This window comes from Chrysoperla carnea, chromosome 3 (genome assembly GCF_905475395.1).
Source record: "Chrysoperla carnea chromosome 3, inChrCarn1.1, whole genome shotgun sequence".
NCBI lineage: Eukaryota > Metazoa > Arthropoda > Insecta > Neuroptera > Chrysopidae > Chrysoperla > Chrysoperla carnea.
The window spans coordinates 13,485,939-13,512,628 of record NC_058339.1 but is presented as its reverse complement, the minus strand read 5'-3'; the positions used below and the strand labels follow the sequence as shown (position 1 = coordinate 13,512,628).

The window sequence follows — 26,690 nt, the reverse complement described above, 5'->3', positions numbered from 1 at the left end:
AATTGAATGAATTCTATGGAAAGTATTACACACATTAAGAAAGAATAAGGAAAAAAAAAGGTTCATAAGAACGTTAATCAAGAAACACTGTCTTTTGGACATATAACATTATAAAGAAGTTTTTTTCAGCGAATAAAAAAAGTTCTTGGGCGATGACGAAATTGACCTATTTACTTCTGTTTTTAAAAGGTGATATTTAAATTGTCGACTTTTTATAATAATTGTACCTTGTCACAATGAACTAATAACATTGCATATATTATATATAAAAATGCCTTTATGTAAATATCGAATAATTACAGTAATTAATGAACAAGATGTTTTCGTACTGTATATTAAACAAAAAACAAAAGAAAATAATTCACATTTAAAATGTCAAATATATTCATTTTAATTAATGTAATTAAATCATAATCAAGTAAGTAAATAAATGAAAAAAAAAATAAAATGACATCAATAATTATTAATGACAATATAATTAGTATTTAGCTTTTATGTTATATATTTTGCTGTTATGATTAATATAAAATATAAATAACAATTAATTAACGAAGTTTATTTTATTTGCTTTTGTAAAGGAATTATTGTCTTCTGTTTTATTTTACATAATATCATTTATCTATTTCAAAGATTATATTTTATTTCATTCATAGTTGAAAATTTAGGTATTTTTTATCAAAAACCAACCTTTTGAAAACTACCTCGGTAAGGTTATTAAGGGGACTACGACTTATAAAGATTCGTTGCTCCTGTCACTGAACATTTTTGAGTAGAAGTAGACATAATTTTCTGTATAAAATGTAGTATTCGATGAGATAAGTTCACATTGGATCGATGTAACATTTTATATTGCAGAAAGAAGCTAAGATGTCTGACTCATTTCTTATCCCAAACAGGTGAACCTTACGGCAGTTTTTTAACTATTGCGTTAACATTCTCAACTATAACTAACTAATAATCCACTCACAATCAACAAACCTCAAAGAGACAGTAGTTGCTTGAAATTAACATTTTTATTAGCTTGGTATGTATGTATCTATGTAACGGAATCATTGAACGTGACTTTGAACGTGATAAGTTAATAAGTTTGTCCTATTGTCTTGATTAGGATCTTTACGATTACCGACAAGATGATATCCTTACCTGAAAATATTCTCATTTATCCCTGAGACATGAAATCTAACATCCCACGCTTTTTTTACGATGAAATGATTTGTTCTTAATCACTCTATTTTTTTTAACTTTTAGAAAGATGCGTAATTTAAGTAGAATTATTCTGTAGTGCATGAATGGGCTAAATAAAAGGAGCAATTTTAGCTGTCTCAAACTATTTCGCGACATCTAATATTCAAATAGTATTTGAAACTTCCATTTATATAATATTTTTTAAACACAAATACCATTCGAATATCTTAACGATTTCCATCAACCCTGATTTTGGGAATTGGTGAAAATCTATGTCGACACACTACACACAACTATTGTAATATATTAAAATTTTTTACTTATATAGTCAGACAAAAGTGTGTATTGTTTACTCACTTCATTCGAATATAATATATTCATGAGCTAAAGTGAGTGAAATATATCTTATACATGCATAGTAGGTAAGTGTAAGTAAGTGTGCTAACTAAAATATTATATTATAGCTACCTTTGCGACTGATTTATGATCTAACCAACAGTTCGTTTCTGTCTGAACTTATGGTTTTCTCTCTACACACTTTCCACATGAATGTAAAGGAATGAATTGACATTATGCAAAGTTTTCTTGTACATAATAATATAACGCCCTTTTTTAGTTTCTACTTGCACACGTGTTTCTCATATATCAGGATGAATGTCTGTGAAATGTATCGTTTCATTTTTTGTTGATTTCGAATTAATATATTTGTTTGAGTTTGATTTTGAAATCCTTATATATAATAGGGAACATTAATGTATTTTTTTTATATTTTTAACCGTTATTACAAAGTAAAGAGTCTAAACACTGTTTAAAAATGCTATAATTAAGTGTAAAGAAATATTTAAAATAGAAAATAATTTTGAGATGTTTAAACGCAACCCTTTTGGCGCTCTCTGTTGATGATGTATTAATATGTGACCTGTCAGTTGATGCCAGTTCAATGTACTGTTTACTACAAGTGTAATACCTACGTATGCAGTAATTATAGTATATATCCATGGTTATATCATACAAAATATAAGTAATTAACACCATACAGAATGTCAACAAGTCTGACAAGCCAAATATATCATTAGCCGGCACAAAAATTAAAATGAGGGGTAAATCATAAAATTTGATAAAAAAAATAGAAGATATTGCTATGTGACAGAAAAACAGGCTAAAGAAATAATATATAAGCTTAGACACACTGTACATACTTTTTACAACCTTTATCGACCACTCTGTATGCGCCTAGAATTAAATCCAGTGTTTTCTATTTAATTAAACAGCCAGCAGTATAAATAAGGTCTTTATTTAATAATGATGAAATTTATATCCAAAATAAGTTTATGCAGTTTCATAATGCCACACACTAAAACAAAAGAGTTTAAATGTATATCATTACACATTACATTTTAGCATCATGTACAGAGCGATCCAATTAGCTAGAGAGCTAGCAGTAAAATGAATAACAATTTGAAAAAAGTAACTTTTTAACAGAAATTGTAAGCCTAAAAAGTTATCCACTACGAGTCAGTTCTATGAAGTTGATTTGATCTTACGATGTCTAAGTATTATTTTGCTCATGACTTATAAGAGATAACGATACAGAGGGTTTAAATGGAAAGTTCTTCGCAACAATTAAGTCAGTCAATTGTTATTATCACTTGTTTTTAGTTAAATACTCTTTTGAAGATTATATGTGGCAAAACTTGTATATTGTTATAGGCAAACCAAATTTTGTTTAACGTTCTAGATCGATATAACATGAAAATGAAATTTGGTTTTCTTAAAAATGTAAAGAACGAGTTTTTGTTTCTGTTATGAATTGCAATGTTTTGAGACTTTGTTTTAAGTTAATTAGGACACCCTGTATATAATACACAGGTTGTACCTTTTCTATATAATACTTATGTGAAGTAAAATGTTACTGTTTAGTAGGTTCTAAATTAGTTGTGGTAACGACAGCATGAATGTAAGGATTTAAAACGTACAGTTAATTTCAGATGAATATTATTGTTATTATTTAGTGAAGTATTAAAATGTAAAACAATATCTTTATCATTTACCTTAAGGCAAAAGTATGAAAACAAAATATTTCTCTTATATCGTTACCTTTAAGGTTATAGGAAAATTTGAACTTATTTTATGAAAAAGATTTTTAATATCTTACCATTCTTAAAAAAAATTGTTAACTTTCTATCAAAAACAGGCTCCAGTTTTCCAATAGGCTGAATGCTCCGTTTATCTCAATGAAAGGATCCAATAACCTGAAATAATTTTAATGTTCGTTTTTATAATAATTTCAAAATTATGATTATATTTTCCGTCAACATAAATTTTAGTATATCAAGATCATTAGAAAAATATTCAGTATTGATAAAGAAAATATTTTATTTGATCGTGTAGCTTCAATCGCGTGCAACTTCAATTGTTAACGTATATATTTTTATATTTTATATGATATATCGAATTATGTGTATATTTTCGATATATTTATATTTTTATATTGAAGATTTATTTTTATTTTTCATTCAGGCAGTGAATTTTATCAAAATACGTGATATATGAATACAACAGAATAAACTAGGCTCTTTTATTGATACAATTCATCATAGTTCTTTCTAAAAAAATTTTCGAATAAGTTCGGATGAAGAAAGTGCAATTTGTTTGTGCAAAGGTAGAAAATTATTGAACAAAAATTTTTTCCTGAGCATATCGTGCTCCATATCAAATAATTATGCATGGCTTAAAGAGTAAAAGAATTCGATTTTACGGGTACATTTTTTGGAGATAATTTATTAAGGTGACAAAAACTTTTTCCTAGTATAAACTTATATAAGCTTTCATAAGCTTGGATAAGCTTTCTCTAGTGAAAATTGGAGGTAAAATGTGTTTATTGTGATTTTCTATGAAGTTTTTTATTTGCCATAAGATACTTTGTCAGCAAATATTAACAAAATACCACAAATTTTCAACAATTTTTACATAACCCGGCAATGTGGTAATAATCTACTTTATTAAAAAAAAAAAGAATCTCGTTAAATACAAAAATATTTGTTTTGAAAATTTTCTTTATTTGACGTGTATGTGGTAAATTCTCATTTTCCACAATGATAACGCAAATATTTTTCAAAACAATTTTTTAAAGAAAATTCCATTGGTAATTGAGAAAGCCAAGTATTTTAGTTTACTGTGTATATACAGATAGTTCAAAAACTATGGGAACAATCGAAAATAAAACATGAGCTGTTTTAATGAAAACTCATACCTCTTGCTTTCATGTTTTATTTTCATCAATTTTATGAAGTGCTATAAAATATGAATTAGATTAATTTATAACCCTACAATTACAACAACAAAAAATTGACGTAGAAGACTGTTATATGTTTGTTTACACTAAGTTTGTAAAGTTTTTAGTATGTGTCATAACACGTAATACAATATTGACATAAGTGCAAAAAAATAATTCATCAATCTTCTAATTTCAACATTAACATTAGTTGATATTTATCTTCTTAATTTGTGCTACTTTTCTTTTAAATTCGCTATTTTAGTTGTTTGCTAACCTATAAAACTTTGCTTCTTGTTGTTTGTTTTGAACAGGATAATCTATTAACAGATTTTCATGATTTTTCATGTATGTTATTAAATATTAAGATGAAAACAACAAACTGTTAGTAAAATAGGTATATAACCACTTCTTGGTAGTCGGGTAAAACTTTCAACGGGTTAAAACAGTGTAATTTTAGTGCAAACGAGTTTTATACTTCATACAGTATTTATGAAATTTGATATATTTTTAAGTCTTATATATTATTGAATGTCAATTATGAGGTATCAGTTTATGATTAAGATACAATGATAATGAATTAATAGTTTTTCCTCCATTTTCAGGTTGAAAATCGTTTGGAAAATCCAAAATAACTGCACAATATATATACATAGAACAATTTTATTAAATTTCTTAAACATTACGTTTTTTAAAATATGTTTATCACGTACTCAAATAAAAGAGGTATCGAAAAATATATAAAAACGAATGAAAAAATAAGATTTTTATGGTGAAAAAAATATAAAAATGTATTAAGTGTGTGTGGTATCAGGTGTTCTAGACAAATCTTCACGTAATATATATTATCAAAAAAAACGTATGTATGGATGTATGTATGTTTGGTAATCTAGTAGGCTGATAAAAAATGACATACGCCAAAAATGATTTCCCTACACTTTATTTCAAATACCTAAAAAGAAGTATTTACAGTACCTACAGAGAACACATATGTGTGAAATAAATTTAGAAAAACTTGTACGTACGCACTATAAAAATATATATTTTTACCACGAAGGTGTTCGAGCAAGACAAAGAACAAGATATCGGGTATAAAAAGAAACTGTGTAATATTCTTAACGTCTATTTTTCATAAAATGTCATTTCAAATTTAGAGTGTCATTTTATTTTTCCAAGAATGCATCATTTTCGTTTCTAGTGTTTCAATTTATCATACTTAATTGTTCAATTCAAAATTTTTGAAAGTATATAAAGCAACTTTTGTAGTGTAGCTTTCAAGAGAGTAGCTAGTCTATCTATATAAACCAATATTTTTGATCATCGGTTTAAAATCCATCATATCGGTTTGAAATTATGCCCAGCTTGTAATCAATGAATGGTATAAAGCAAGGCTTCCCGCTGTCTGTACTTATCATGTCCCTATGTATGCTTAGATCTTTAAAACTACGCAACAGATTTTGATGAGGTTTTTCTAATTCATAGAGTGGAGACCAAATAACGTTAAAGTAATGAAAACTTCTCAATATAATTATATCCGGGATTTTTTTTTCTTGTTACACGATGTTGAAATTTTGGTAAAATGGCATTTTTGTGAATACTACCAATCCGATGCTTAGAAAACTAAAATTTGGGCAGAATGACACTCTTAATTTAAGTCTTATTGTGATAAATTGTCAAAAGTCTTAAAAATTCAGTAGTAGAGACTTGGACGTCACAACCCTGATTAGAAACAAGTGAAAACATACAATTGACTGAGTTTATATCATGTACAGACAATGTTGATTTCGCAATCGTTTTTTTTTACGTCATATAAGTAAAGAGAAGTACTCCTTCTTAAATTGGCATACATACATACATGTCACACACACATATACTACATACTATACTATTTGCGCCGAATTTGTGCCCTCGCGGGTAAACAGTGATGTTTACGAAAAAATGTTTCAAACAAAAGTTTATCTCTTACCAGCAAAAACTCCAACAGCAACAAACATGGACTATTTATCAACTCCCTACGGATTGAAACATCTATGATCGCATAAAATTTCGTATTTCGAATTAGACGTTTTCTGTATTTTAAACGGAGACTATGTTCTGTCATTTCATATTTCTGTTACCATCGCCCGATCTATTGCGGAAGATCAAGCTAAGAAATTTAAAAAAAAAAAACATTCCAGAACAGTATGTAAATGTATTGAGTATAAAATTTTTGATATATGATTTCATTAACGATAAATAGCAATAAAAAATTAGAGTACTTGCAACATTGTTAATTCACAATAAATATACAACATTCTTTGTAATAAGTAATACATAAATTTTCCTGTTTGTATATAAACCACTTTTTTTTTATCATATTTTTATTTTTAAACTCTGACATTATAATTATAATCTATTTTCATGCACGAACATATATACACAACTTCGTTCCTCGAGTTTAATAGTATGATTCAAACAAAAATTAGGATTCGGTTCGCTTATAATAAAATAAAGTTCAAAAACTGAAACTCCGGAGCTCTTCCAAAATCGTGCTCTTAAAAGTATGGAAACAAGGAAATACAGTAGAACCTCGATAACTTAAACCTCGGTAACATAAAAACCTCTGTTACTTCAAAAAATACTATGTTCCCTTCCCATCAGAGCCCAAAACCTCTATAACTTAAAATACGCAACCTCTATAACTTAAATAAATAATCTCTGTATAGGCCCTCAGTAACTACATAGAAACATGTACATACCTCTATATTAACTAGGGTACATAGAAACATGTACATACCTCTATATTAACCTTTACCTAACATAGACCCTTGATAACTTAAAACCTCTATAACTTAAAATATTTTGTGTTTCCCTTGGACTTTAACTTATCGAGGTTCTACTGTATTTTCATCTAAAATTGTTATGCTAAGTAAAATCGTTATTATAGTCGGGGGACCTCTAAGAGTAAACAGTTTTCCACAGGACGGAAAAGAGGTCCTCGACTTTATTAACGATTCTACTCATCATAACAATTCCAGATGAAAATATTTTTCACGATTTGGTAAGAGAGATTTGTTTTTCTTTCCTACATTAAAAATTCTTCATCTCATTTTCTTTCCTAAATGTTTACTTCTTTCCTACAATTTTACACTTTTTGCTTGCTACTCTTCCTGAGTTATATCAATATGAAAAGAGTTTTTTCTATAGGAATTTCCTTTTCATTACACAAAAAAATCTTGCATTATTAGCTGTAAATATTATTTATTAACATAATATTTATTAACATAAATTTAATTTTAGTATGAAATAATTATATTAATATTTTGCTATATGCTAATTTTATTTGGAAATATTTGTATACATACGAAGTATTAATAACTATAATTTTATAAAACAGTATATACTTTTTTAACAGTATAAGTTTTTTTTTCTGGTTAGTCGATAAATTTTAGCCAATACGTTTTTAATTATTATTTCAAACATATTTCTTAAATTAAATATAAAATATTTTGCTATTAAATAAAATGAAAAGTTATGTATTATTTTTCCATTTTTTATATATTTTGTTATTAACCCCAGAACTAAAAAAGATTGGATGTTTTAAGTTTGACCGCTATGTATGTGTGTCTGCCTATCTGTGTCTGTCTATCTGTTGGTCTGTGGCGTCGTAGCCCTTAAAACAGAACTCCTAGACGTCTATTGATGCTTGTCGTTGGCTTTACAATTTCTCGAAATGTTCTTGTGTCCAGGTATCAATACCAGGTCTACTCCAGTAGGTAGACTGCGCTGAAGAATTGTAGCGCTGCTTCGTTGTCGGTGAAGATAGTAATGTTGCTACAAATGAGAGTTTTCAGTCGTATACATTTACATACCTCGTAAATAGCCATCATTTGATACATCCTTCCTGCTTAAATTCAAACGAAAATCCCATTTAAAGTAACTGCCAATACAAAATCAGGTTAGATCGATTAATTTGTGGCAACGCAGCTTCTATACGGAGGAACCGATTTTGATTTTGATTTTTTTTTTTTTTTTTAAAGGTACTTTGATCTAAAAGGAAGGAAGCCTTTTAAGCTTCAGCAGGTATTTTCTAGTTTTTATGTAGTAGAGAACTCTAAACGTGAACTTGAAACATAGCTAAGAACACTCCCGATTAAATTACCATTCCAAAAAAAAAAATAAAGGTTCATTCCACATACAGACACAAAGAAACACAGATATCCTAACTTATTAACTCCTCTGTTTGTTAGTCGGTGATTGAAAGAACTTTAATTGGGTCTATCCTGTACATCCTGTATGTTGAATCCCTCTTTCTAGCATAATAAATATCATAATGAATCCTTAACTAATGCAAACAAACATACTAAATATGCAATGACAATGTACATTTAATGCATTTAATGTATCATCCATCTAACCATCCTTATAAAACAATTTCTATACATTGTTTACAGTATATTTACAATTATAATAGTCAATATACTGATAGGCATCTCTACCACTAGATTGCTAGTTACACACACACACAGCTAGTTTAGTTTAGTTTAGTAGCTACGATGATCTACTGTTGTCCTTTCTATTATGTAATGGTAATATATTTTAAAGGAATTTCAACTTCAATATGTCACGGAGACATTGTAAACAAAACAACATTAACAACAAACTCGACTACATATAACTTTGTATATGTAAATGAAGTGTATTTTGTGTGTCACATTATTCCTACAAGGATACAATGTACTAAATGTCAACATATTAGTAGATATTGTTTTCATTGTATATTAATATTACTTTTGTAGACCAACTTTGTTAGAAGCTTACGGCAATGGTTCAATCAAAGATTTTTTGGAACAAAATTCCTAAACACGGCTTACTATAATGAGCAAACTGGCAGAAATCATCACGTAACGATGTAAAGTATGCTTTGAGTGTGTGTTTGCCATATCCATAACAACCAATGTTTACCTACTTTATACTATTTTTTTACTTCAAGCAAAAAAGGAGGAGGTTCTCAATTCGACTGTTTGGTACTTCAGAACTTTCGCCTAGGCGAAACGATTTTGATGATTGTTTTTTTATTTCAAAGCCGGTGCTTATTGTGTGGTCCCGTTTCAATTTCAAGATCGGATAATGGCATCCATGAGAAAACCATATAAGTCTTAAATTTGGATTAGATATGTGCGTGACAAATGGGTGAATAACTCAATATCACGCCAACCGATTACGATGATTTTCTTTTTAGTGACAAATTAATTAATGTACTTCAAATTAAAAAAAATTATTCCAAAGCAAATATGCACTAAAAAGTAAAAAAAAAAAAATTGGGTATTCTTTTGAATAACAAACAAAATAAAATATTTTCTCCCAAGAAAAATGAAATAGAAAATATTAGGCTACTTAAAAGTTAATCAAATTATTACGATAATATAATGTAGTTATAATATAATTGGAGTCGGTGTCAGCCAAATTAATGTAGCAAACTGTTCTGTCACAGTTGTTTCCTTGGCTGACCCCGGCTCTAAAAATAGCAATAATTGTTACTGCATTACATTATCGTATAATTTAATTGACTTTTAAGTAGTCTTATACTTTTTATTTCATGTTTCTCAGGAAAACTCTAAAAAATATTTTGATTACTGTTTGTTAATCAGAAGAATACGCAATTATTTTTTTCTAAACATCTAAAAAAGAGACAAGGAAAAAGGTAATTTAATGGAGAATGTTCTTAGCTGTGTCTCAAGTGCGAGTTTAGGGTTCCGTACCCGAAACATTCGGGAGTTAATTAAATTTTGTAAATTTCACGTGTTTTGCAGAACTTTTGGGAGCAAAGGTTGTCATTTCGAATAAAATAGGAAAATCCAACCATTTTCTGCCTTGTATCTCAAATGGACAAGTATTTGCGAAAATTTTTCATTTTAAAGAATGTTTCATTTAATATTTATAAAATTACGAATAATATATTACAGGTATAAACCGACTATATTTCTTAGAATTCATTATTTCAAGTGGTTTTTTAAAGACTGGCAAGTATACATGACATCCGAAGTAAACAAAATATTTTGTAAAATACCACAATATGTAATATAAATTTAAAGTGATATTTTTCACTTAGAAAATTATTCATTTTACAAAGTTAAATGTTTTAAGTTCCTTAAAACAATGTTTTGGTTTTTAAAATAATAAACATTGGAATTTACCTTCAATCACATCGTACGTACATACATGCTAGTGATGTTCCAGATCAGCTAAAATGAAGATCTACTAGGGCGAATATGAATACATGTATGGATTGAGCTCTTTGATTAAGATCTATAAATTTCATTGCTGGCATGTTTATCACCGAAAAATAGGGAAAAATTTAAATATTGTTTTCTTGTGTGCAAAGTTGCATGCTGTTATTCTCGTCAAGTATTGATTTATAAGTCAATTAAAAAATACTGTAGATACATATATGGATTTTTTTTATTGAGGCAGCCATTCGAGGATACAGCCACGGATACAAATATTCGACACATCACTAATACATACTTATTGTTACGGTTTGTAATATTCATGTAGACAATGTAATATTTTCTTAATAAAATTTGTTAGTTTTACACAATTATAACTTGTATAATTGTCAAATTTATATAGCAAGCTTGTTAAATTGTTTAATATAACATGATGAAATCTTATAATTTTCTTTGCTTATATGAATCTAAGTACAGTTCAAACAATTTAAAAAAAATTTTCTAGAAGAAATTTATTGTATTGTTTGCACTAATTGTCTCCATGAGTTGGTTTATAATACTTGTTGATGCAAGACCCGGGTGCATTGTAGCTACTCTTTTTATTAAAGCCAAAACTTTGTTGCTATCAAAGTAGCATCTTTTTCAAAGCCGCAAGTTTTCCCCTATAAAGATTATCCTTAATGGGATATTTCCTTTATACGTCATTATTATACGTCAAGCCTAAAATTGGACAACATCCGCTAAGGAGAATATTATAATATTATAATTTAAATATAATTGAATATTGAATGATTTTTTTTTAAGTGAAAACTTCTTTTAGCACTTTGAGCACTTTTTAGGTGAACAAAAATCATGAAACTCGCGTTAACTCCTCTTAATTGGTTGGACTGATTTTGAAAAAATATTGTGCCTGTGTTCAAGTGAATGCGAAGATGCTTAAGATTCAATTTGGTCCATAAGAGAATGTTTTAAAGGGTCTCGAACCAATAAATTAAAATCCATGAAATAAATGGTGTAAGCGCATATAAACCATATATTACATTATTATATTCTTCTTACTATTCATATGAATTTATTTGCGCTACCAGAATATTTTTCTAGCATTGTGAATAGCTATTTGAATAGTATTGACGTATTATTTATAGAAAAAATCATTCAAATTTACTCATACAGTAAAACATTTTTGATCACTTGTATAGTGTTTGAAACTATTTAATCCAATTATAATATAACTCAAATGATTCTGTACAAAATTAGACGTATATGCATATTAAATATTCCATTTGTAAATTTTATTTGTGAAACACTAAACGAACAAACAATACTTGGCTTATACATAAAACAATGCGGTATTTACAAAACTCGGTTTTGTATACTTTTTGTTTCTTTTTACGTTTAAAACTTTTAGATTAGATAAAACGTAAACTTGCCTGCCCTACATATACCAATAAATTAGTTTCAATGGGATCATTTTTAACTTTATATAATTTTATTTAGTATATTTTTTAACATTTTGGGTAAGAATTTTCGAAACTTCATAATAAATTTTTTTAAATATATAACTAACTGTGGTGGCAAATCAAAATTAAAGAAAATCGTGGTCATGCTAGGATTCGATTCTTTGAATTTGTTGCTCTTCGATTCTTTAAAGGAGTTTAAGATAAATTTTTTCAATTTTCTTGATAAATATTAATTTTAAACCATGGTTTCATTGAGAATGCTATTAAAAATTCAAGATAGTGTCGGTCGGACACTTTTTTTGTCCAGCCTCCATCCGCTGAACGTACGGAAAATAGCAGTAATTTTATCACATATATATTTGCTCTTAAAAATCGAAAGTAACATATAACGAAAAACATACCTCCCCTCCCCCTACCAAGATGTCTTGATGTGGTTTGCCTCAAACTATTTTGGCTCAGAAGCCAGAAACAATCTATTCGTTGTGTGTGTAGTCATGGTAGGGAAATAAAATCGATGCCAGCGCTTCCAGTGAAAAAATTTGGCGATAAAGGTGGCTGCTATGACTAATTTGCAATTCTTTACATGTTAATTTTATAGAAAATGCAAATTAAAATTATTGAAAAACGCTAATTAATTAAACTGAATGCATTAAAAATTGTGAAAATAAGAAATCAAATTGCACAAATATTATTTTTCAAATATAAATTATCATAATTATTTATTTAAATTTGTGACACAATAATATTAAATTGTCAATGTAAGTCATAAATGCAAGCCATACAATTATAAATGCATCCATACAATTCTATAATTAAAGTAGTGTGTCGTACCATGGAAACGCCTCCAATAAAACTCACGCACGGTATATTTTCGTTTAAACTAAAAATTTATTTTTTTATGAATTTTATGATTATATATCAGTGGAACAGCGAATGAATCTTGCTTTTTATAAATTGACAATCCAATGACGTATTACAAAAACATTTCGCATCACTCAAATGGACAAAATTGTATTGAATGTAAAAATTTTGATCAAAATATAAATGTGAAACTGGCAAATTGTGTAAGCATATGGATAAACGTATTAAGTAGCATAGCGGTAGTAGACCTCTTGTGTACAATAGCTATCAGACTTCCTAGCTCTATACATACACTTATGCATAAAGAATGCAACACGAAACATCAAAATAGTTGTTATATGCTTAGAAATAATACAGATATACTACCTACATGTTAGAGGTATACATGAACGGTATATCTAGTTTACTTTACCTAAGTAGATAGCAACCATCCAAAAGAAAAACAAAATTATACTAACCACATATGATATGACGTTCTTATTAGACCTCGAGCCCAGAAACGAGTGCAATGAAATTTCCATGTCTTTTTCTGTGTGTTATTTGGAGGATTCATAAATATAAATTTGATAGTAAAGAAACGTGTAGTGTCAAATGAAAGTCCAATTGTTGAATTTATGAAAATCAATGTTTTCGATTTATATACTTCAATGTTCGTTCTTTGACTTTATTATTTTTGCCTGGTATTTATGCTTAAGGAAAGTAAAACAGTTAAAACAAGCAAGGTGAAATCATTGTCAAAATGAATCGATTTTTGTATTCTATTTTTCACCTCCCACGACAGTTTCAAACATCCTCTCCATTATTGTTTACGCATTATGCTGTTAAAAACTTTCTTTTAACTTAAACGATATACGAAACATATATTTATCAATCCTCTAAATAAAAATTATATAAAGTTTGCTTCGTTATGGGATTAAGGTCTATTTTCTATGTGCAGCAAGGTATGCAAGTTTAACAACAGAAACAGGCTAAAAAGACTGCAGACTGAATTGTTTTACATGTATGGATTAGTATTATATATACTATATTGCCTTGTGTAAAATAATGTAATCCACATTTCGTTGGAGAAATGAATTGTTATTGTGTTATATGATAATAACTACATATTATTCAATGAATAATCGGGCGCCATAAAGTGGTTTGTAAGAAAAAAACAATGTTATAAAATAATTGTCTATGTGACACAGAATAAATATAACTTACTAGAAAATGGTGAAAAATTTTACTTCATGCCTATGTCTCCGATTGTACTGCAAAATACTCGAAATACGAAATATTTTCTAATAATTTGAGATATTCTATGGAGGTCTTGATTTAAAAAATATATTTTGAAAATAGTTCTGACAAAAAAATGTTCGCTGTACATAATTTTACACGATTAAAATACTTTCTTCGGCTTTTGCAAGGAAGAAAATATATAGTTTTTAATGGGTGTTATTTTTAAGACAAGGGTGAATTGAATTCGATCTCCTAATTCTCTTATAAATTTATGTATGACAAAATGTGCGATTTTATTCTATAAATGTTTTTATTTTTCTTTTATTTCTACTTTAAATATATATTAATAAATAAAATGCAGGTGTATATAGAAAAGAACATATAATGGAAATTTTAGGGATATCGTTCAATATTTCAATAAGGTTTAGTTCCCATTGGTACATTTTACAAAATCTATTCGAACAAATTATAATCGAATAACCCCTAGACTTTCCCATCTGTTTAATACAACAACAAAAAAACAGTAATAAATTACAATTTTCCCTTCCATTATATGTGTGTAACGTCTTATTGAAGTTTATCGATTTCATGAACGTGTTCTTATAATTGTTAAAATATATATTATATACAAGACATATTGTAGTATCCTGTTAACACTTTCATAAGATATTTGTTTCCTACATATGGCTAGCCAAAACACAAGGGCCTCTTTAAATTCAATTAAAACTATACATACATGATACAATCTTATATACAATTACTGTTCATTTGTGTCATTTAAATCGTTACGGTTTTATGTATTTCTAAATTTTATTCGATTATAAATGAATGACTCAGTAATTTTCTTGTTAGTTGGGTGTATGTCTAAAATAAGTATTTGAACTTCTGCAAAAGCCAATGTGCAGTTATATTTGTAAAATATTCTCTGTTCAAACGTATAAAATGGGCAAGTTTAAAAGTATTTTCCGTTATCTTTATGTTGAAGACATTTTCTTTCGCATTTTAAGGTAATTAAGTGACTTTGTGAAGCTTTATATTCAAATTATTAATGTTTTTGAAGTGCATTTTGAAAAAGTTGAAAAATTAATATATGCATATCCTTTGTCAAACGTATATTCATATCCACACATGTCTTTTGTCGCGTGCTGAGCTTGTGACTTAACTCGAATGGATGTGAATTTCCTGCACCGAAAATAGTAGAGAAAAAAAAATTTTTGATAACTAAGCCATAATTTTGTTTGATAGTAAGTACAAGAATTCTAAAATTGGTTTTAAAAAAATGTCATTGGTTACTTACCCCGATGACGTTAAAAGTGATATGTATGCATTTTCATCTGTTCTAAAATAAGATATCGTTGTAAGATATCGTTGATCACATCTGCGGATTATGACGTCATAGTACTAAGTACGTAGTATGGCGCCCTCTAGAAGACATAAAGCTATGAACTGAAAAAAAAAATTTATTTTGTTTTTTAATTTCGATAGTGCGGTATTGAAAAAAGCAGGCTTGAGCAATAATATATAAGAATATAAATTATTCAAGTTATCAATTATATTTGACAATGTCCAATTAGGAACATATCATTATCTTGATCTTGTTTGAGTACGGTCACCATGCACGGTATAGATATTTTCATTCTTGATAAATATTTTCCTATTTAAAAAACAATCAACATGTTTACATTGAGGAAAACCTTTTGACAAAGATAATTTTCCATTATATTTCTTATAATATATACATGTATTTTATATAATACACAATACATACACAAGTTTTGACATTTTAACACTCACAGGATACGAATAAAACACAACGAACACTGTGTATTGTATGTCGGTAAGGTAGCTTCCTACTTGATAAACATTTATTATTATCGCTTACATCATATTATTATTATTATTATTATTATTATTATATATAAACTTTTCAACTTTCAACTTTTGTAAGCTTATTAATCAATTCTTCTCTAGTAGAATTATACAGGGTTGAACAAAGATGCAAATATCTAGAGACATTGAGAAATAAATCTAAGAAAGTGTTAAATAAATCAAGAAAATGCATGGCGTATCCTTTGGGAGTGTTAAATAGAAAGAGCACCCACATTTGTGTCATGAAATCTTTGAATAAAATCTTAATATTTGTATCATTTTTGTAGGGATTTCTTGGAAAAATCGTATTACTCTGAATTTTCAACCTACTATCGAAAAATGGATCGAATTAAAAATGCAAATTTTTATGTTTAGTTAGGCATAAAGTTTTTGAAATTTGTTACGACACACCCAACCTAAGCGTAGAGTGGAAAATTATTTGTTTTCAAATGTATGACGTCTGGTGATCTTTTAATAAGCTAACACATTTTAATCCATCTAAAGGTTGATGTTTGTATGTTAAGTTAGGAAACACTTGTTCAACATATTTTATTCTTATCTGCACATCTCTTTTAAACACACTACGTTTGGCGATATTTTTTTGGTTCTCCAACAATCTTAGGCAAATTAAAGTTCCGATACAAACGCAGATAATAAAGAAACCAAAACTCATTAATTTATCAGTTTTACCACTCCCATTTTTTTACCACCCTTTTTACTACCTAAACATAAACAAAATTCTAGAACAAATTACTAACTTTATATATTGGAGTCGAAGATTTCAAAGTATTTCGCAGTTCTTCCTTCTCAGAACTTCAATAGTTTTAAAATTTTTTTTTATTTTGCAATTCGTTTTGTTTTTTCTCCCGATATGTATTATATATATATTACCCAACTTTTCCACAACCCTGTATACGGTAGATAATTTTCCCCTTCCTAGAACGTTTTCTCTATTCAACAACATCTAACATATCCATATCTCATACATATTATTATTAGTCATATTGAAGAAGATAATATTAAACTGTCATTAGTCATTATGTGACTTGAAATATTAATAATGTTAGCTTAGAATCAATTTTTTGTTTTGTTTTTATACAGTTTTGAAGTTAAATATGATGAAGCAAAGTACATGGTAAGAAATTATGTAACCCAAAAAAATCGTTGGGCGTAACTTGGCTTAAAGAAAAGATATTGGGTTCATTACATTGAACTGTTTAAAAAAACAGTATTGATATTAGAAAGATAGTCAAAACATTAACAAAATTCTTAAACTATGCCCAGCAGTAAATAGAAACTAGTTAATATATTCAATAAAATAATTCTTCTTTATATATTCAATAAAATTTTAGAATTATTCTTATCGTTTATCCTAAAAAAAGTTATTTCGAATTTGTTTTCATTGAAAACTTTTTATGGGTTCAAATGAATGCAGCATTACAACTCTTTTGAAACACTCGTTATAATACAAATTATAACTGACCCACAAGCAATTGGAGCAAATTACATAGTTCACATTAATTACCTCTGATAATTAATGTGGATTTCTAATTAATTACCTTTGATATTAATTTATTCATAAACAATTAAATTTATTGATTGAATAATTTAAAATTTAATTTAGATTAATTAAAATTTTGAATTCTTACATTAGTTTTCTTATCACATAACACTAAAGAAGTGCTTTAAAATTCTTTTTATTCAAGTAAATACGAAAGTTATACGTACTTTAATTGTTATTTTATGAAAAAAAACTAGCAAATACCCGCCCGCTTTGCTGAGCAATTTCTCCGTTTTTAAGCAAAGGCTATCAAGTTATAACTCTCACTTATTCTCTCTTTTATTCACAATTGTATGGACTTAAATTTTTCTGAAAAGGTTACTTGCATTTGTTGACTGGTCGAATAGTTTTTGAGATACAGACTAAAATCGATCAAAATATTGCGATATCTCAGAAAATATGCATCCAATCATTAAATTAACCGGATTTTTATACTTTTTGGATCTAAATTACCCCATCCACCGAGTTTAATCAAATTCCAAAACGAAATTTTTTTTTTCGATTTTCTCGATTTTTTCATAGGGCCCTTAAAAAAATTGCAAAAAATCGAAAAATTTATTATATCTCCAATTTCGATAAAACTTAGTATATAAGGTAATTTTGACCCAAAAAGTACAAAAATCGGGTGCATTTGTTGACTGGTCGAATAGTTTTTGAGATACGGACTACAAATATTGCGATATCTCAGAAACTCTGTATTCAACTCCGCATTCTCTGCATCCAACTCCATATTCAAAATTTACACAATAAAATACTTTAATAAAATTGTTGTGAATTAAAAGTATATGAAGTGAAAACAGTAACAATATAGCTACATTATGATGTGATACTTTAATGTAACACACCTGCTTACAAAAGTCGATATAATATAAACAAATAAAATTTTAAATTCAAAAATTTTCACATTTACATGAGAAAAAGCAACATTTTCTTCTTACATTAAAGAGAAAATAACGACTATTAAATTTAAAATAATGTAACGATAATAATACTTATAAAAATCGAGTGAAGAATATTTTTAGTAAAGTCGTAATAACCAATAAAAATTTTACAATCCATTAACCAATATATTTCTAAGTGGTAAATGTATATAAATGTATACCTGATAAAATATACCCCGAAAAAAAGAAAAATTTTTACCATTCTTTCTATAACATTATTAAATCGATTTGTGTGTGTTATATAACCAAAAAATAGCTATTTTCTTAAATCTTCTCGTCACTTCTATGCTGAAATACCAAAAGCAACAATTATTCATTTATATTTACGCTGTTGTGAATTCCACGATTGAGTATATAAAATATGTTTGTAAAAAGTTTTGTGTCAAGTTGATTATTCGGACTATTAATCGTAGAAAATAAAATTTCGACCATTTATTTCTTAAAAATTATGAAATCATTTTTACATGACCGCCAATACCATACCTTAATTGTGAAGATCTATCAACAACTGGGATTTTCATGTATTTATTCCCTGCAAAGAAACATTCAAAAGATATAAGTTTTTTGTTGAGATTGGTCCAGTTAAAAAATGCAGTATTGTCGATCAATTGGTTTCAGAACTAATATAAGCGAACAAGTTCCATGAAGAATAAAAAATATGACCCAGAATTAGTGGATTACGTAATAAAATTCATTCAAATACAAAAAAATTGGTCCAAAATAAAAACTAAAAATTGATTTTTTGAACTGTATGACGTCATAAAAGTAAAAAAAATTGGGTTTTGTTCTACTAGACGCAATACTTGTCCAATTTGGATCAAGAACACATGTAATGCCACTAATTTGGGTCATTATTTACAAATATTTAGCCAAATTTTACGTACCTTCAATAAAAGACCCCGAAAACAATACATAAATTATTTGAAAACTGTGGATTACGGTAGTTTTGGTCATGCTGATCAAAAATTCTTCTAGACTCAAACATCAAAAACCCTACCCTTTCGAGCCCTTCATGTAGGCATAACCTTTGAAGGCCCGTAGATCAAAAGGGAAGGATTTGGAGGGTTGAAACAGTAAAATTTGTGTCCCGGGTCCTTTCGAAAATGCAATATCGTAGTTTCCATATTTGATATAAGGGCTAATATAAACGAATTAAACTAACATAAAAATGAGAAATTTGACCCAAAACGAGTAGGCTAAATAATAAAATTCATTCAAATACGATAAAAATTTACCAAAAAAATTTGATTTTGGTCTACCACACGCAACATTTCTACATTTATGGAAGTAATAAAACATTTCTATATGCTTTTTCTATCCTGATATATGATTGTAAAGAAAATTGAAAATTTACATTATGCACTGCACGTATTGAATAAGAAAATAACTATTTACAAATGGACCATTGCCGTTTTTCTTACACGTAGGTACCTACCTACTCTTATATGTGTTGTTAAAGAAAAGAAAAACCCCTTTTTCCACTTACATATATAGTAGTCATTTGATTGATGTATGCTTGGTTATAGCTACTAAAACACACATACACAAGCATACTTTTTCTACCAATACAGCAACAACAATAGCATTTGGATAGTTCGAAGAAAATTGTCTTGTTCAAAAACAAATTTAAATTTTAAGTAGCATTGGGTGTTTGTTAATCCCAACACAACCCTATTTACTTTTACATATATTTTTTTTCTAAATCGAATAAATTTATATTGTCATATGAAATTATTGTTTTTTAAATCAACTTAAATGGTTTTTTTACGTTCAATTTTTTCTCGTTTAACTTGATTATGCAAACATAAAACTTCCCCCGATTTAGAATAAAAGAATCAAAAATTGTATTAAGTTTGATAGTTTAACCACTATTTTTCCGAAAAAAAAGGTTCTATTTATTGTGACGTGATTGAATAAAAAAATTCGATCTAATAAATAAATAGGTATTATTCTTCAAACTTTGTAAGCTGGTGCTTCCCGTGTGGTCCAATTTCATTTTGGTCCAGTTCTGGCAACGGCATCCATGAGAAAACCATAAAAGTCTTAAGCTTGCATTAAGTATGCATGACAAGAGGGCGAATAACTCAATATCTAACCGACGTACGCTAACCGATTTCGATGAATCTTTTTTAGTGACAAATTAGTTATGTAAAAAAAGTTAGTTTAATCAAAAAATTTATACTTTGAATATGCTAATTATTGGAATTATGATCCTTTAGCACGTCTCTCATTTGTTTGAGGAGATAGTCCAGAAAAAAAACCTAATAATTTTTTGTGTGACAAAATAATATTCTTATCTGGAAAAACGCTTTACTTCATAAATTTTTTTCCACCAATGAATGATGATTCATAAAAAAAATCTTTAAATTTTCACCCCAATCAAGGAATTTATCACGCCAATCAAAAATTTGTACATAACAGCCTTAAGTCAAATCATTTCCGTTGCCATAACCATCCAGATACAAGAAAATAATCCTATCGAGCTTAACTTCTCAGCCCACAAAAATGAATTATCATCGATTAAGCTATTTAACTATGTGATTGACAAGCGTTTTTTGAACATTTCCATGATAATTTACCAAACTACAATTGCTAAAGTTTCCAGATTTGATAATTTTGCCTTTATCAATTTGGCCTCCATACGTTTCCAATTAATCGAGAGTCTGGTTCTTACTGTAAAAATCGTAGAGTGAAAAAAAAAAACCCGATTAAACTAATTTTAATAATCCTTAAAATTGAATAAGGCCGGAATGTTTTGCTATCTGATTTCTCATCATTACTCTTTATTAGCCAAAAATATTAAGCCAAATTTTTACATACAAATCGTTGTATGTTCTCGTAACCTTTCTTCGGGCAATTGTATTTGAGAAACCGTAAAAAAATTAGCAATTTAATGTATCTGACTATATTCTATTTAACCCCCGCAGTCAAAAATAGGAGCGTTATAAGTTTGTCCGCTAGTGTGTGTGTCTGTCTGTCTGTGGCATCGTAGCGTGTTCTTCGCTATGTTTCAAGTGCGTGTTTAGGGTTCTGTATCCGAAAAATTTGTCGGGAATGTTTAAATTTTGTAAATTTCACTTGTTATTTCATTTACTTTAGATACGAAACCAATCTAAGATTGTATTGAAGAAGGAATTTACTAATAATTTGTATTGATATAACTAACTACCTTCATGGAACGCATTTTACGAATGTAATTGAAAAGAATAAATCAGTTTGTTATCTTGAAATATAAAATTTTATGATAATTTCATACATAATTATATTCATTGGGTGAGAAAACATGATGCACATAAAAACATTACCACTGTTCATGAAATCAGTTGAATATAATATTATTGTGTTATTTGTCTTCAATACACGAGTACGTAGCAAGCAAGCAAGCAAGCAGCCCGAGTATGGTATGGTGGACTGAATTTAGAGAAAATAAAGTTCGATAAACAACAAAACGAGATAGCACATGGTGGTGAAAACTTGGTTTTGAATATTCTGATTGTGTGTGTCGTCAGTCTGTTGTTATGCGAACTATACAATTACCACAGTTGTCGCATAACTTGAATTGCGTGTTACGAAATCAGAGAGGTGTGAAATTGGAAAAGTTCCTCATACTCACAATTCTTATATCATCACTTCAAGTCCAAGATGTTATTTTATATTTCATGCTATTCTTTCGGTATCCTCATCACACAATCATTTATTTTTCTTGGTCTGGTAATAATACATTTAGGAATGTAGAGAAAGATCATGAGCCTTATTTAGAGTAGCATTGTCAGATCGTTTGATAGAACACACTTAAAACACTCTGCTTAAGACCTTCAGAAAAACGAAAGCTTGTAGCAAGAACAAAATTATTTTATCACTTGATGAGGTGTTGCAACAACATCTTGATTTCAATTTATCAGAAAAAGTAATCTTTTTTACTAAAGACCCGTCGCTGGGTAATTTCAATTTTAAAAACAATGACTACCGCATTATACTTTTCTTTTCCTGCACCCCCTCTTTTTAATTTTTTTGTGTGGTCTCAAAAATGGCGGATTTTCATACAAACTTTCATTCCCTATTTCACCCCCTTAGGGGTAGAATTTCGGAAAGCCTCTCCTCTTATTGGCGGTTAACCTCATGCAAATAACACACCCCCCAAGTTTCAGATCTCTATAACCAGCGGTTTAGGCTGTGCGTTGATCCGTTGGACAGTACTCGATCAATCAGTCATTCAGGACAAAGCATTTTATATGTATAGATATTTTTTCTATGTTTAATGTTTTAAAACTCTTATAAAACAATGATAGGTATGTTGCAAGAGTTCAAGAGTGTTCAATAGTTCAAAAATCAGATTAAAATAAAGTGAGCATCGAATTTTCTATTCATTTTGGGCCTCATACATTCCAATGCTTACATTTATTAAAATAATTGGGTACTGTCTTTGGCCTAGGCAAATTAAATGATTAACTTGCTAGTAATCGGTTTACTAAAACGAAACTTATTTACAAAATTATTAAACTTAATTAGACAAGATTATATAAATATGTTCGATATTCTAACAATCTTCTAATATTTCACTTGCAGAGCATCACAGAAATTAAATCTATCTTCATCGCCACATAGACGGAAACGACATTCGTCCGGAGATGAGGACACACCGGCAACCGGATTCTGTGGTGTTATACAACGTTCACCGCCTCCAGTACCGCCTGCATTACTACGACGGATTGGTGTACGTGAAATTACTGGCGTTGGAAAGGTTAGTACATAAAAAAATATTGTTTCACATGTATCTTATAAATTTTAAAATATTGAAATAACGCAATATTCATATTCATTAAATAAAGGATATAGTTAAACTTATTATAGAATTCAAATTATTTTCATTCTATTCCATACTAATGCTTTTAATTGAAAATTCACTACGAATGCAGACACCATTAGCATTAGTGATGTAATTTTACGACTCAATAACAAAGCGATGAGAATGTTCTTTCTTAATTTGATTTTGTTTAAGCACTCTGGAATGGTGTCAAAACTATAACTTCTCTTTCTCTAAAAAATACCCCTCACTCAAAATTTTAGTCCACATCCAAGCCTATGTTGGTCTGGCTAACATGATTTGTGTTTTTTGTGTCGAGTACCATAATATTTTTGTTGGCTAAATATTAAAATATTTTATATATAAACAATTTCCCACTCTCTGAGACTCTCTCCGACAAACTTACTCAAAGTCTAATGATTTCGTTTGTTTGTATTGAGTTTAAGACATACATAAAAAAATTTTTTTTAAACAGTAGTCAAAACAAATACAACATTGTAAATTTAATAAGGATCATTTATTTAAAAAAAAAATTCAAAACAAAACTAAGCCCTTAAGGAATAACATTTTTTGTTAAAAAATAAACTCACAAGTGACAATAATATTTCACAAAAATACAAATAACCACCCATCAAATTCACATGCAGTACATAAGCACCATAAGGAATTTTTAATTCTAATGTGTGACTATATGCATACTTTTTGTTTTTTTAAAGGGGATCACAAAAGTTAATAACATGCAATAAAAGTAGCGATACAATTTATGTACACTTCAATTAAAAAAAGTTGAATATTTCCCGAATACTCCCTCCGTACATAGTATTCATCATACAATTTTCTTTCTCATTAGTTTTTAAGTAAATACTTCTTTAATTCGCAATGGGCCCTTTTTTGGGTGAACAAAAATCATAGAACGTCTTCATTAATCGTCATGCGTCATTGCTCCATACATCTACATTGAAAAAAACCGTTCTCGCCCGATCATTGAAGTTAAGCAAGATTGATCACACTATGTTTTAGGATGGGTGACCACTTGAAAACACCGTGTGTTATTGCTTTTTTATTTCATGTATATGATTATACCATGTATGCGAATTATATCAAGGTACATTAAGTTTGTAACGCTTGAAAATAATGATGCTAACAACAAAATCTTGGTTCTCTGTCTGCCAACACTATAATTCAAATATCGTCCGTGGAATAGTTCAATTTTTATCTTTAGTCAAAATATTGCTGCAAATTTATATGTGAATCGGTTCTAGTCTCAAGTTTAATTATTCGGTGTGGCTATCCGCACAATACCGTCCACGGTATACCGTCCACGGTATACCGTCCAAGGTATACCGTCCAAGGTATACCGTCCACGGTATACCGTATACGGTCTATTTAGACGTGGTATGAAATTATTTTGCCCTTTTATACCGTTATACCGGCCCTTATACCGTGCACGGTATACTTTTTCAAGGTATACTCTTTATGCCGTCGAGCCCTTATACCGTGTGCGGTATAGTCTCGACCACGGTATACACAATATAGATTGGAAGGCTTATTTGAAGCAAATGAAATATACCGTGTGCGGTATACTCTCGTCCACGGTATACATTATACAGATGGGAAAGCGTGTATTGTGTATACCGAGGACGAGAGTATACCGCACACGGTATGTTACATTTCTGTAGAATACGCTTTCCCATCTGTATAATGTATACCGTGGACGAGACTATACCGCAGACGGTATAAGGGCTCGGCGGCATAAAGAGTATACCGTGAAAAAGTATACCGTGCACGGTATAAGGGCCCCACGGTATAAAAGGGCAAAAATAATTTCATACCGCGTCTAAATAGACCGTATACGGTATACCGTGGAAGGTCTAGACCGTAGACGGTATTGTGCGGATAGCCACACCGTTAATTATTTTATATAATTTGATAGAAATGGTTACATCACCTAGGACTAAATAGTACTAGAAATTAGATTTTCATAGCTTCAACATCCCTTGTCCATGTTATTTGTGAGCTGTATAAAAGTTTACTTTTGAAACATCGGGATTCAAAATTGAATGTAAATATATATCAGCCAGGAGACTATGCTTTACATGCCTGTATATTTGATAATAAAACTTCAGGTATACGCAAGTAAAAAAAATACAATTTCTACTTTTCTAAAAATTATATTCGCAAGACAAACATTAAAACACCTTGGATCACGTTCAAATTTTTATGAGGAATTGTGTACATGCACTCCAGTATATTTAAATGTATGGTAGCGGTATATTCATTTATATGTTTTGTTATATTGCGTGAGATATGCGTGTATTAATCTGACATATTATTGATAACAATTTTTTGACAAAGAATAATTGTTTGTTATATTAAAAAACCTGTACTATTACGTATGTATACAGGTTGGACTAATAAGAAGTGGTAAAATCTTGTAAGGTAACTAAATGTTGGACTCATTTAGTCATCAATTAAATTTCTTAAATTTTGATCTTTGGACTTTATAGATAGAAATATATCTTGAATTGTTTGTTTCATAAACATAACCTTTATTTAAGTTTTCTTTGATTCTAAGACATTGAATAAAAAGTATACTTTCATGTACAGTTTTTCAATACAGGTCTATAAATATGGAAAAATGTTTCGAAGATAAGGATACTTGCATTATGATGTGGCACAAATTTTTTAATTTGACATAACCTTCTATCTCTTATCAGTAACGAATATGAATAAGAGGTGACTTTCAGATGTCCATAAAGTTCGAGATCAATTTCATGGTATCTAAAAGATGTCCAAATTTTAGCTCAACGTATTCTGTCTTTTACTTGTCCAATTAAAATGGTCCACGCTGTATATGTTAATATATGATGAAGCATTTTAATACTATTATGGAATTATTTTTTTAAATTTTAAAATGTATACCTTTTTTTCACCCAATTATTTAAATAAAACTACTCAAAAAGAAATTTTAATTGTATAGAATAATCATAGAACTGAAAACTTTTTTTTTGTTGATTAGTTGGATACCTACATTATTTAGATTAGCTACTTACATATCCACCACCAGCTCTTATAAGTGTACAAATAATCTTACAATCTTTGAATTATTGTATGTTTAGTTTTTAACTATAGTAAAAATCATTTTACACGTATATTAAGTCTTTGTAATCGGAAACTACCACGATGGAATTAAATTAGGTAATTTTTGAAGATGAAGCAGCAAATTGCGCACAGTTTACCTTTCTTCCACTAAACTAAAAAGTAGAAAATAATTTCTATAATTTAAAAAAATAGTGATATTAGTAAAG

At 28.8% G+C, this 26,690-nt stretch overlaps 1 protein-coding gene across 1 annotated transcript in view; it reads left to right on the top strand.

The window, feature by feature from the left end:
* Positions 1 to 26,690, top strand: part of LOC123295867 (kinesin-like protein CG14535) — a 441,056-nt gene that overhangs the window by 186,757 nt on the left and 227,609 nt on the right. Inside the window, exon 2 of the mRNA XM_044877328.1 lies at positions 23,145 to 23,319. Coding sequence (XP_044733263.1) covers positions 23,145 to 23,319 — 175 coding nt within the window. The remainder of the gene's footprint in view (positions 1 to 23,144; positions 23,320 to 26,690) is intronic.